This window comes from Arvicanthis niloticus, chromosome X, assembly GCF_011762505.2.
Source record: "Arvicanthis niloticus isolate mArvNil1 chromosome X, mArvNil1.pat.X, whole genome shotgun sequence".
In the NCBI taxonomy this organism is placed as follows: domain Eukaryota; kingdom Metazoa; phylum Chordata; class Mammalia; order Rodentia; family Muridae; genus Arvicanthis; species Arvicanthis niloticus.
The window spans coordinates 128,662,665-128,676,860 of record NC_047679.1 but is presented as its reverse complement, the minus strand read 5'-3'; the positions used below and the strand labels follow the sequence as shown (position 1 = coordinate 128,676,860).

Here is a 14,196-nt window from a genome sequence, read left to right as displayed (position 1 = left end):
CCATATCTCTAGCTCTGTTACTTGTTTTTAAATAGAGAAATAGCTGGCATGATGGAACTTGTTTGTAATCCCAGCACTGAGGAAAATTGAGGTCAAGGTCTGGTCTTAGCTACAGAGTGATTCACTAATAGACCAATATCAATATTTCTTCTTCTTCCGTTTTCTTTCCTCCTTAAGTAGCAATGAGAAAATAACATCCCAAACATTCATGTTTCTTTCAGTACACAGAATTAAAAATCACCATATAGTTGTTATTTGCTACAAATGTTTTCAATTTCAAAGGCTGAAGGCTGAGGCTATAACTCAGTTGATACAGTACAACTGGGGCTCTCACATTTGTAGCTGGTAGCTGCAGAAATGCTGTTGAGTGCCTGTTCCTCACCCAGACTTCCCTTTCTCAGTAGTTGGCACTGCTGTCTGCCCACAATTCTTAACTTAGTTCTGCCTTCTTGATTCCCCCACTATACAGATCCCAAATTCATTACTGCCTACATCCTTGGCCCTGCCTAGGCTATTGCTAAAAGTTTTTCTTGACTCCCCCTCCCCCACCCCCACTGTTTTTGTACTCCCATCCTTAGCTTTACTGGCACTACAGGATGCCCCAGAATCAGAGTCACCCATTTCACCTTTGAGCTGGTTTAGTGTATATACTCCCCCTGGAATATTACTGTTAGCTTTGGATTATGTCCCACTACAGAAGTACTATGGTCAAAAGTTAGTCTTTTTTGTATAGTAACAGTTAAGCTCCTTTGTTCCTGTTTGCATGCATTATAGTTTTTTTAGTTATGTAAATATTTATGTGATCCATTAGACAGAAATATATTCCAAGAAGTGTTCAACAAGAGCTCTTACCTTGTTTTTATCTACTCTAGACTTCATTAGTTTCTAGGCTAGCCTACAGTCCTGTACAGCTAGCTGATCCATATAGGAAATGTGTCTGCAATTTGTTTTGTTTTGTTACATCAAAAAAAGATCATGATACTCATCTAGCTGCACAGCCTTCCAGTATGTAAGCATCACGTAGTTGATTGTCCAAGTCTCCTTGGTGAAGAGAGGCCCGAATTCTTAGCTAGTGAAAATAAAATTTTTGTTGTTAGATTTCTAGAAGGTGTTCCTTTGCTCATGTAGTTTATATTTGGTGGTGATTAACATATTTCAGAATACAAGTGAGAATTCCAAAGAAGCCATCCTGCCCTGTTAGTCTAGTAGTTTTCTCAAACTCAAGTTCAGAATCAGGGGAGCAGCCCTGGTTTTCAAAAGAGGCCTGTGAGGTTACATGCACATGGCAAGTACCTGTTGGCCTTTGTCTTGCCAGCTTTGCTGGTGAGTACCCCCTTTTTTTCTTCTGTCACTGAGAGCTTCTGAAAATGCCAATCTGAAGATTGAACTGTGAGCAGACCACAGGCTTCCAGACACACAATACAGCCCTAACCTAATTCTCTTAGTTTTAGACCAATAGGCAGCTGCTACTTCTTTCCAAACCTTCCTCAATCTGGCCTGTAGCTCAGAGGTGCAGTGCAGTGTGGCCAGATTCTAGTCAGAGAAAGACTCACTGTGTTTCCCTACAGTGGTAATTAAAGCATCAGAGAGAGGCTTTGAACCCTAAAGTACATGAAGGGACCCCTCAAAGAAGAACCAAAACCTGTAGAAGGAGACTATCTCTGTCCACAAGAAAGAACAAGCAGGTGTCCTGTCCTGGAATATGGTAGTTGCCATATTCTATACACTGTTCTATTACACCTTTCTTTTTCTTCTGTTTCTGATAAGGATAGGGTTTTGTTTTTGTTTTTTGTGTTCTCCCCCCTCCAGTTTTGTTTTGGGCATTTAGGGTTTATTGGTGGGGAGGAGGATATCTTGTGGTAAAGACCCATGGGACCCAAGATACCTTTTTTCTCATATACTGGAACCCTAGGCAGCAATTGCTATTTGCCTGAGTTAGCAATAGTTATACAATACCTTGGGACCTTTTGTCCATAATTCTCACAGAAAGAATACCTCAGGAATGAGATTAGCTACTGTTGAGATGAGGACACTGGGGCTTACACTGCTGAAATCTCTTGCTGGGGTCCTTGTTTTGAATTGGAAAGTCAGAAGGCTGGAGTAATGGCTCAGAAGAGCACCGGCTGCTCTTCTAGAAGACCTGGATTCAGTTTCCAGCAATTACATGGTGGATCACAACCATCTGTAACTTCAGCCCCAAGGGATCCAATCCCCTCAGGATCCAACCCCCTCTTCTGTCTTTGCCATTTTATTTTATTTATCTTACGTGTTTTGTCATGTGGCAAGCCCAGGTGACCATTAGGTGCAACTTATAAACTGACTTCTGCCAGTGGTATGTTAAGAAGCCAGCCCTACAGTGCTTATATTCCAGAAAAAATACATGTGCCACTTTAACAGCACTAGAACTAGGGTTTGGAGAAGTATGATAAAGATCAAATGTGTTTGACCAACATCAACAGCAACCTAAAGCTGCTAAAGAAATCTTTGGGCTCCAGCTTGGCCCGAGGATACATTATCCTAAGGAAGTTACCAAAATCAGAGAGAGTATGCAGCAGTCAGGGGTCTCATGTGTGGTACTCAAGCTCACCTATACTCACTACTGTGCAGACAGCTATGTTCTCTGTAATACTTACATATTTGTTTAATACTTCAGGGAGGAAAAGTCAGAAGACCAGGATCTCCAGGGCCTCAAAGACAAGCCCCTGAAGTTTAAGAAGGCGAAGAAGGACAAGAAGGAAGACAAAGAGGGCAAACATGAGCCACTACAGCCTTCAGCCCACCATTCTGCAGAGCCAGCAGAGGCAGGCAAAGCAGAGACATCAGAAAGCTCAGGCTCTGCTGCAGCAGTGCCAGAAGCCTCTGCTTCCCCCAAACAGCGGCGTTCCATAATTCGTGACCGGGGACCCATGTATGATGACCCCACCTTACCTGAAGGTTGGACACGAAAGCTTAAACAAAGGAAGTCTGGCCGCTCTGCTGGAAAGTATGATGTATATTTGATCAAGTAAGTAAGAGCAAGTCTTGTGTCTACAGAACAGGGAAGGCCAGGTGGGTGGGAAGGCTAGGATGGAAAAGCTTTATTGCACTGAAATGGCTTCCCAAAGAGGCTAGACACCATGCCTTGGTTAGTTTTGGTGGTAGATTAGGTCTGGGTACCAACCAACAGATTTGGCCCAGCCCGATGATCCCCAAGTACCAGGCCTTACCCCTTCTGTTTCAGGATTGTGAAGAAGTTAGGGAGCACAGAGGAGTGGGCTTGAAGGCAGGCAGGCTCCTCTGTTTTCAGATCCAGCTGTTTTGGCTTCTCAGCAAGCTGTAACATGGTTTCTACCCATATATCTGGCCCAGTTGTGCCCCAGTTTGTTCCTTGTTCACTTACAATGTCTTAGAAGAAAGCTTGTCAGTACATTTTCTATTTCAGTCTCTATATTGTCAAAAAGCTTCTGACTATTGTTTATGTTTCTCTGTCTCTACAGTCCCCAGGGAAAAGCCTTTCGCTCTAAAGTAGAATTGATCGCATACTTTGAAAAAGTGGGAGACACCTCCTTGGACCCTAATGATTTTGACTTCACGGTAACTGGGAGAGGGAGCCCCTCCAGGAGAGAGCAGAAACCACCTAAGAAGCCCAAATCTCCCAAAACTCCAGGAACTGGCAGGGGTCGGGGACGCCCCAAAGGGAGCGGCACTGGGAGACCAAAGGCAGCAACATCAGAAGGTGTTCAGGTGAAAAGGGTCCTGGAGAAGAGCCCTGGGAAACTTCTCGTCAAGATGCCTTTCCAAGCATCACCTGGGGGTAAGGGTGAGGGAGGTGGGGCTACCACATCTGCCCAGGTCATGGTGATCAAACGCCCTGGCAGAAAGCGAAAAGCTGAAGCTGACCCCCAGGCCATTCCTAAGAAACGAGGTAGAAAGCCTGGGAGTGTGGTGGCAGCTGCTGCTGCTGAGGCCAAAAAGAAAGCCGTGAAGGAGTCTTCCATACGGTCTGTGCATGAGACTGTGCTCCCCATCAAGAAGCGCAAGACCCGGGAGACGGTCAGCATTGAGGTCAAGGAAGTAGTGAAGCCCCTGCTGGTGTCCACCCTTGGTGAGAAGAGTGGGAAGGGACTGAAGACCTGCAAGAGCCCTGGGCGTAAAAGCAAGGAGAGCAGCCCCAAGGGGCGCAGCAGTAGCAGTGCCTCCTCACCACCTAAGAAGGAGCACCATCATCACCACCATCACTCAGAGTCCCCAAAGGCCCCTGTGCCACTGCTCCCACCACCACCCCCACCTGAGCCTGAGAGCTCTGAGGACCCCATCAGCCCCCCTGAGCCTCAGGACTTGAGCAGCAGCATCTGCAAAGAAGAGAAGATGCCTCGAGGAGCCTCACTGGAGAGTGATGGCTGCCCCAAGGAGCCAGCTAAGACTCAGCCCATGGTCGCCACCACCACCACAGTTGCAGAAAAGTACAAACACCGAGGGGAGGGAGAGCGCAAAGACATTGTTTCATCCTCCATGCCAAGGCCAAACAGAGAGGAGCCTGTGGACAGCCGGACGCCCGTGACCGAGAGAGTTAGCTGACTTTACATAGAGCGGATTGCAAAGCAAACCAACAAGAATAAAGGCAGCTGTTGTCTCTTCTCCTTATGGGTAGGGCTCTGACAAAGCTTCCCGATTAACTGAAATAAAAAATATTTTTTTTTCTTTCAGTAAACTTAGAGTTTCGTGGCTTCGGGGTGGGAGTAGTTGGACCATTGGGATGTTTTTCTTACCGACAAGCACAGTCAGGTTGAAGACCTAACCAGGGCCAGAAGTAGCTTTGCACTTTTCTAAACTAGGCTCCTTCAACAAGGCTTGCTGCAGATACTACTGACCAGACAAGCTGTTGATCAGGCACTCCCCACAAACAACAACACCCCCTCCCCCATGTGCTCATTAGAGAGGGCAATTGAGAGGACACTCCCATTTTTGGTGCCATTGATGCCCTGTCCATAGCTTCCCTGATTTTTACACCACCCCAACTCCCAATCTGAGGGACTGGGAGGTGTGTTGCAGGAGAAACTATGGGACTCTTGGGAGAAGACTATGGAGTTGGCCAGTGATTGAGGCCCAGTAATTCCAACTGTGGTAGCACAAGTCTGGCTCCACACCAACCCAATCCAAAACTGACAAGGATATTTTGCAAAAAAGGCAAGTGGCACCTCTCTGATCCAGCTCTGGCATGGCTAGAGGTGAGTCCTAAATTGCTGGCTTATAAACTGGCCAGAGCCACAGAAGAGGATGGCCCAGAGTGAAGTGTCATCATCTGTTCACAAGGCATGCTCCCCTAGAAAATATAAAGAGGTGCCATGGAGGCAGCAGGACAAAGTACAGGCAGGCTAGGTGGAGTCAAGCCAGGCCTAGTGCCACAGAACAAGAGAGCAGTCTGTGACTAGTAATTAAGGGGGAAGAAACGAAAATATTCTTCCAGTTACTTTGCAGTTCTCCTTTAGGGACAGTTTAGAATTATTTGCACTATTGAGTCTTCATGTTCCCACTTCAAAACAAACAGATGCTCTGAAAGCAAACTGGCTTGAAATGGTGACACTGTCCCACAAGCCACCAGACATGGCAGTGTTCAGAACTACCTGTATCTGTATATACCTGCGCTTGTTTTAAAGTGGGCTCAGCACATAGGGTTCCCACGAAGCTCCGAAACTCTAAGTGTTTGCTGCAATTTTATAAGGACTTCCTGATTGCTTTCTCTTTTATCCTTCCATTTCTTCCCCTAGCTTCTAGTTGTTTCTTCTGTTGTAGGCAGCTGCAGTGGTGAACCATGTGCTTACCTGACAGCAGTCAGCTGCAGCCCTAGGATTCTTCCTGCCCTTTAATTTCCCATTGCCAGTGCCAGGTATCATGTTTAACCTCGAGCAAGTTCTGGGCTCTTCTGAGCCCTCCCTAGCCTCTGCGAAGAACAAGAGGGTAGGAAGTTCTTGCTCTTGCTAAGAAAAATATCAAAAGGCTTTCAAACCCTAAACAATGAGCCTTTTCACCTTCTACTCTAAAAAAGTGGACTAGAGAATCTGGGTCACATGTGGTAGCTGAAGGAGATACAGAGGCCCCCTTTGGCCTGCCAGAATCATTGCATAGTCCAACAGAGGCTCCATGCTCACTACCCTTGACCCTATTCAGAAGTCTAATGTCAAGCTTAGTGTGGGCAGGGCACCTGTCAGGACAGATGCTGACCTGAGCAGGGAGTGACACCAGAGCCCCTGGCCCTTCTTCTGACAAACACACACACCCCAAGTCTTTCTAGTGGAATTCTTAACCTCTTGCTCACTGGGGACTGGGCAGCGTCAGCACATCCCATATTTCAAACTCTGCTCCATAAGTATAGTGGTGAATTTTATAGACTTGACTTTGCTGTGGAATTTTAATTGGTCAATTTTCATTTGGGACCCCAAAGTTTTAACCTCCATTCAGGAAGTCCTTATCTAGCTGCATATCTTCATCATATTGGTATATCCTTTTCTGTGTTTACAGAGATGTCTCATATCTATTGAAATCTGTCTGACTGAGAAGTACCTTATCAAAGTAGCAAATGAGACAGCAGTCTTATGCTTCCAGAAACACCCACAGGCACGTCCCATGTGAGCTGCTGCCATGAACTGTCAAGTGTGTGTTGTCTTGTGTATTTTTGTTAACGTTCCCCAGCTTTCTTCCTGCGGTGTAATCATGGAAGAGTGAAACATCATAGAAATCGTCTAGCACTTCCTGGCCCGTCTTTAGTGATCAGGAACCGTAGTTGACAGTTCCAATTGATAGCTTAAGATAAAACCATGTTTGTCTCTTATGGAATGGTTAGAACTAAGTGGGAGATCTTGCCCTGTTCTGTTTGTGGAATCATAGTTGGACTTTCTAGCGTATTTGTATCCATTTCCTTGTGCTATAAAAGCAAACCCTGCAACCAGCTTTCTGTCAGGCAGGCCTTTTGCCTGCTCTGCTTTTGATCCTCTTAGTCTTGCTTCTGGTTCCTCCCTAGAGAGGGAGGAGGGTTTGGAAGAGGAACTCTGAAGGGTCCAGGATATCTCCTTCTGAACTCCTGCTTCTTCCAATGACAAAAGGCCCCTGCTGCCTCCCACCCCATCCTGCCCCCATGCACTCCTCAAGGACACCTTTCCATACCCTCACAGCACCTAGCCAGGTTGACACCAAGTTGTATATTGTGGTCCACTTGGGATTTTGCCTGTTAGGCTTACTTAGTTCAATAAAATGGACTCCTAAGTTGGGGATCCCTCATCCTTGGAAGACAACCTGGGCTGATTAGACATATACAGTTGGGATTGCAGCACTTTGGATGCCATTTTCTTTTATTTGGGCTTTATCTGCAGCTCCCTCACTCCCCCACCCCCACTTTCCTGTATGTAGAACTGATTTCAAAACTGCAGGTGGTGATGCCTGCAGCTCCTTAGGGTTTTTTTTCACTTCCTGCTTCTTTCCCCCATTCCCTTATCCACACATAAGGGCATCACAAGTCAGTCTCCTTTAAGCAGGCGGTTTTGGTGGGGTTTTTACCCTGGAAGCCAGGGACCCTGTATAGCTCAGGCTGCCTCTGCCTTGCAGTCAGGTTGACAGGAGGTTGGAGGGAAAAGCCTTAAGTCATGGGATTCTCACCAGCTGTGTCTGACTCAGACCTGGAGTGTGACCTTTATTTTGTTGTATTTGAACATTGTGACGTATGGGTGGTATCTTTCACTGAATATGTGAAGAATACAGAAACTGACCGACAGCTTTCAGATATCTGTGGCTAGGTCACTAAGGTCACATCCAGTCTTCCCTACCCTGTTCTAGTTGTTAGTTACTACCTCTCCCAGATATATTGCTGTATATCCTCCAACTATGATCATCCTGGCCCAAGCTTGCCCTTCTTGAGTCTGTCTTAACCAGTGGAACTGCTGCCCTTGCTGTGCAGTAAGTTGAGGACTCTTGGTCACAGCCAGGCTCTAGTAGTACAGCTCCTTTCTGCTGGTGCTGTATTTCCATATTAAAAGGCACAGGGGAGATTTAGAAATACCATCTCCCCCAGTCCATCAGTGCCAAACAAGCCCATGATCCCAGCATGGGTACTGACAACTGTTCAGTGCTATCACAACAGACTAGAGGCCATGAACATTGGACGTGGGAACCAGAGCAACCCAAATTGCTGCTGCTACTCAGCTTTCTGTTGCTCTGGCAGTGATAAAACAAGGCAGTAATCAGAAACAGACTGCCAGGTTTGGCAGGGAAAGGAATTTCCTTAGCTGACAAGACCTCTGGATTTTAAATAAGTTGTAATAAGTGGCTCAAACCCATCCAGGGAAAAGCAAAAGGGTTGGAACTGACCAGATGAGACCAGCCAGATTTCATGCAGCCCAAGTGGAGGAGTCCACCTGTCAGAACTCTGCAGCACTTCTCTAACTACAGTCTCCTTCCAGAGCATTCCAGCCAGGCTCTTAGGCTGAGGAGACATCACAGGTGCCAGTTCTTCAAGAAGACCTTTGTGCATCAGTTCATAGCCTATATCTTTGCCCCAGATTGTTTGTTGATTCAGGTTAACACTACAGATTCTAGGGCAGATGACTGAGACTCAGAAAAAAAAAAAAAGCAGTTTCTAAAGCCCCTGTGGACTGTGGTACAGCAAAGTCCAAAAATTGAAGGGGGCTAAGGCAGATGCAGCATGCCCCATGCCTGAGCCAAGCCATCTGCTCCATCCACATCCTCTTCTGGCTCTTCCTTCTTGCTCTCTGCTTCAGTGAACCAGCCTCACTCTGAAGAGATTTGTTGATTCTCTCCATTTTTATGTCTTTCTCTTTTAGGTACTATTTTAAAAAAAAAAAGCTTAGTCTAATTGTTATAAATTGCTAGAATACTGCCTCCCCCAGGGTCTAAAATTATATGCTAAAGGGGAAAACTTGAACACTGAAACCAGTTCTGAACAATTTAGAAGGAAAACCTTAAAAACATTTAACAAAAAATTACATTTTGATGTTTATGAATAAGAGGAGGCTTTTGAAAAAAAAAATTGGATCTATAAATACTTAATTTTGGACCTGAGGTGTCTAATGAGTGATCTGACCAAAGGGAACTCAAGGTTGAAGCCTCCTGCATCAGAGTAGGTAGAACCAGGAGCCTCTTGAGATTCGAGGTGTTTTAGCATTAGAAAGCCACTCTTTGAGTAGCTGACCCCAGAATACCACTTCTGACCTTGTCATTTGGTATGGAGGTTAGTGGTCTGCTAGATGCCAAAGCTGCATGAGACCAGCTCTTGGTGTATCAATTTGAACACTCAGTAACCTAGAAGGCCCAGCACAAAGTGTCTGCTATCTTCTTGTCTTAACTGAGCCTGCCCCAGCACTACTGCACAAATTAGGGAGGGTCTGCTTCCTACAGAGCATTCCTCCCTGGGGCCTCCCGTCCCTTGCACTCTACCTACCCCACCTTCAGGATCTTGGCACATATGAAATGGCTGTGTGGCAAGCACTTTGACATGCCCTCCTAAACTTACCCCAGAGCCTCTCCCTGCCTTCTTAAGCCTGCCTGCCTGCCTGCCTGCCTTCTGGAGAAGTATTAGAGCCCATAGAGTGGAGAGGAGAAAGAAGAGAGGAAGAGGCAGGCAGGTAGTGAAAAGGCTCTGGGAGGAAAGACAGGCCCCCAGGCTTTGCACAAGCAGGACTCAGCCTCTCATGGGAACTAAGTGCCATCTTTGAGTTTAAGAACATTTGGGCAATCTGGTGAAAAGGGAAAGAGGTTTGGCTCCTGCCCACTAATAGTCCTTCTCCCTGCAGTGTTTGTGTGTCAATTGGCAAAGCTGTTCTTCCTGGTGACTCTGATTATATCCAGTAACTTAGAGATTGTATGCATAGGTCTGCTTTGAGTCTTCTATTCTGGGCTTTTGATTTGTTTTTCAGTTTTGCTCTTAGTTTTCCTGTTTTTATTTTATGCACCAACTAGACACACAAAGCAGTTGAATTTATTTATATATATATATATATATCTGTATATTGCACAATTATAAACTCATTTTGCTTGTGGCACCACACACACAAACCTTTTTAAATTATACCTGTTGCTTAATTACAATATTTCTGATAACCATAGAGTAGGACAAGGGAAAAAATTTTAAAAAGAAAAAAAAACACATCTGTCTGCTGGTCACTTCTTCAGTCCAAGCAGATCTGTGATCTTCACTTCTTTCAAAGGCTTCCCTGTGCTAAGTGAAAGAAGCTCCAGGCTGCACCCAGGTTTTGTGCTTTGTTTCTTCTCTGTTGTAAAAGGGGCCCCAAGATTCTGGGTACAGGACAGTTCATTTCAGCATGAGGTCAGGAGACAAGAGTACTCCCTTAACATGCTGAAGTCTAGAACTTAGTGGGCAATAGCCTAGACCTCACCTCTAAGGATGGGGAACTAGCATGTGTGGGGGTGGCCCAACTCTCTCCGCCTTTCCCTGGCCAGGGAGAGCATGTGTACAGTAAGTCTGACAGGCTTTCCCCAGTTGACAGGGCATAGAACATTTCAAAACCCTCCAAACTTTGCTGAGTCCAGGGACTAGAGAAGAGATAAGAGACATAATATGTCTCCAAACCATGTAAGCTGTACCAGGTAGAATGCCAGGGAGCCCAGAATCATATCCAACAGCCCAATGGGTCTCCTTCAGAAAGTAGTAAAGACTCCAGAAACATCCCTTTCTCTTCTCCCTGCTCGCATGAGTAACTGCATTTGTTTTTATAATTCTTTTTTTTTCTTTGTTTTTTTGAGACAGGGTTTCTCTGTATAGCCTTGGCTGTCCTGGAACTCACTCTGTAGACCAGGCTGGCCTTGAACTCAGAAATTCACCTGCCTCTGCCTCCCAAGTGCTGGGATTAAAGGCGTGCGCCACCACTGCCCGGCTGTTTTTATAATTCTTAATGAGCAATATCTGCTAGAAAATTTAGCAGTAACAGTTCTTTTGCAAAAGGGTCATTCTTAAATAATTAACCCCCCCCCCAAAAAAAAAAGTCCAGAACCATGTTCTTCCAAAGCAGAGAGCATTATAATCACCAGGGCCAAAATCTGTCCCACACCTATACACCATCCCATCATTGCTTCTTCTGAGGCCAGAATACAGCAGAGATATTTGTAGGCTCTTTGGATGGCTGGGCTAGCCTTGGAGCTCTTGAAAGATGGGCTGGGGAAGCCTCTGAGACCCTATCCTAGGGAGTAATCAGTATTAGTAGAATGTCACAACATTATTCCCCAGCCAGCTTGGGATGGGGCAGAAGAGGCCAAAGGGTTGTTGCCACTGCTACTTACTTGGCCACTGACAGGTAGGTGACCATGTATGTCCATATGCATGCTTTACGGCTGATGTGAGATCAGCACCCAAGTTAGTTTCACCTGGTGACCTCTAACCTTGCCTGGATGGAGCAGGCCATCTAGTTCAATGTTTCTGGGCAGCTGGACAATGGAGTGTGAAAGGCTTACAGAACTTGAAGCCTTTTCCTTACCTTGCTAGCATGGCCTCCTTTTCCATTTGATTTGTCACTGCTTCAATCAATAACAGCCGCTCCAGAGTCAGTAGTTGATGAATATATGACCAAATATCACCAGGACTGTTACTCAACGTGTGCCGAGCCCTTTCCTTGTGCTGGGCTCCCTGTGTACCTGGACACTGTAATGTGTGCTGTGTTTGCTCACCTTCCTCTTCCGTCCTTGGCCCTTTCCTTGTCTTTCTGGGGTTTTTCTGTTTGGGTTTGGTTTGGTTTTATTCTTCCTTTTGTGTTCCAAACATGAGGTTCTCTCTACTGGTCCTCTTTAACTGTGGTGTTGAGGCTTCTATTTGTGTAATTTTTGGTGGGTGAAAGGAACTTTGCTAAGTAAATCTCTTCTGTGTTTGAAATGAAGTCTGTATTGTAACTATGTTTAAAGTAATTGTTCCAGAGACAAATGCTTCTAGATACATTTGGATTACAAACAAAACATTTGAAGGGAGGGGAGTGGTGAATAAGACAAGAGGGGCAATCTAAAGAGATGACCCCTGCCCTGATCAGCCAGAAGCTACCCAAAAGTTAAGCACTGAATTTCCATTCCAAGTCAAGAGACTGAAACTGATGTGTTGCCATTTTCAAAGTCAAAGCAAAAACAGCATTTCTAGCCAGTTGATTCTTTGTTTCCTCTTCCCAGATTATTACTACTATTGTAATAATCCTGGAGTGCCAGGAAGGAAAGGGGTATGAAAACAGAGCTGAGCTCACTGAGTATGGAAAGGCTTGGCCTGAGTTTTCAGGAGGATACACCACTGTGGACACAGGGAGAAGGACAGAAGATGAATTAGCTTCTCCTTGCCTGAAATACCTCTTAATAGATAAGCCAAGGCCATGGACATTATTGTCTCCAAAGCATCTTTCAGAGATATGACTAATCAGGACACTTCTGTCACACTCCATGCTGTCCCCTAATATATAGTACTAATCTGATATCTCTGCTACCACCATTCCTGGGGGATAAAATGATAGCAGAGGCTTTTCTCCTTCGATGTGATCTGATTCCCAACAAATCTGGACATGGGATACCACCTTCTCTTTCTATGACAAACATCCTCAGTAAAGTGTTATCCTCATTACAGATTGTTCCAGGCTCATGTAAGAAGAACAGACCTGTGTTCTCCTGGAGCCTCATGTGAGGACAGTGCTACCTGTAGTGACCAGTTGCCTATGTTATTAGCTGGAAGAACAAGACAGGGTGTATGCCCCCTCCAAAATCCATTTTGTACTCCCCTCTGCCAGCCAAGGGGATGGGGGTGAGACCTGTAGGATAGTGTAGCCAGTGACAAGCCACCCTGTATTTGGCACCAGCTCAAAAACCCATCTAAAGTTGGGAGCAGGCGGATAAGACAGAAGGATCCAGGACAGACATAGCTGGAGGGGTCTTGAAAAGCCCTCTGTCATATTCACCTTCAGTTTTTGTGCTTTGGGACAATTACTTTAGAAAATAAGTAGGTTGTTTTAAAAACAAAATATTGATTGCTTTTTTGTAGTGTTCAAAACAAAAGGTTCTTTGTGTATAGCCAAATGACTGAAAGCACTGATATATTTAAAAACAAAAGGCAATTTATTAAGGAAATTTGTACCATTTCAGTAAACCTGTCTGAATGTACCTGTATACGTTTCAAAAACACACCCCACTGAACCCCTGTAACCTATTTATTATATAAAGAGTTTGCCTTATAAATTTACATAAAAATGTCCGTTTGTGTCTTTTGTTGTAAAATCAAGTGGTTTTTCATAAGGTTCTTTTACTATTTGAAAAGATGGGCAGCACGCAGTTTCATTTTATTTTTGTAAGTTTTTTAATACATGTGAAAGCAAAGAATACTCAGCATGCCTTTCTAAGTGATGCGTTTGCACCTTTTGTTGGGAAGTACTGTATCCTGTGCTGTTAGCATTCTCGATAAATCTCTCTGTGAAAGTGACTCAAGGTCTGGGCTTTCATTGTAAGTCACCAGTCCCCTCCAGCTCACCTGACAGCATGGTATGTTTGATTCAGCTATCCCTGAACCTCAGTAACCTCTCTCAGGACTGGTGTGGGAGGGAAGAAAAGCCTATTTCATATATTGGCCTTCCTGGCATCCTTAGTTTGCTCTGTGTCAATATTTTCCAGGCATACTACACCAGCATGCAACAGGAAGGCCTGACACAAATGTGCCTAGAACTTCCCTCTCCTGACCAGTGTGGCAGGGGTGGCTGCTAGGTTCTGGTGTGCCACTGTTAACACTCTTCCCAACTATGAGGAACTGCCCAAAGGGAGCCCTTGTTTCATTGGCTTCCTGTAAGAATATAAGCCTTCTGCAGCCATATACTCCTTAGGTTGATACGCCCTTGAGGAGAGGATAATGGCATGTCACATGTAATTATGGGCATACCTAGTAGAAGCTACCTTAAAGTTCTGGCCTCAAATGTTACATGTTAAATGAAAGTTGAAGATTGAACCTGTAGAAATAGAGCATCTACTGTGTACCAGGTCTGTACCAGACCCTGAGAGTCCCCAGTACATAAAAATGACTAAATCCTTGCTCATATAGTTTAGCATATGTGTGTGTGTGTGTGTGTGTGTGTATGAATGATAATTTTAGATATTGGAGTTGGCATATCTTAATACAGACTGGCCCATGAGAAACCACTGGAAGCTCGGCATATGGTTGACCTCTTGAGTTGTTTTGTTTTGTTT

General features: G+C 45.0%; 1 protein-coding gene across 1 annotated transcript in view; it reads left to right on the top strand.

Moving 5' to 3' along the window:
* Positions 1 to 13,441, top strand: part of Mecp2 (methyl-CpG binding protein 2) — a 62,674-nt gene extending 49,233 nt beyond the window's left edge. Inside the window, exons 2-3 of the mRNA XM_076918362.1 lie at positions 2,654 to 3,004; positions 3,477 to 13,441. Coding sequence (XP_076774477.1) covers positions 2,654 to 3,004; positions 3,477 to 4,557 — 1,432 coding nt within the window. The 3' untranslated portion in view covers positions 4,558 to 13,441. The remainder of the gene's footprint in view (positions 1 to 2,653; positions 3,005 to 3,476) is intronic.
* Positions 13,442 to 14,196: the final 755 nt, after the last annotated feature.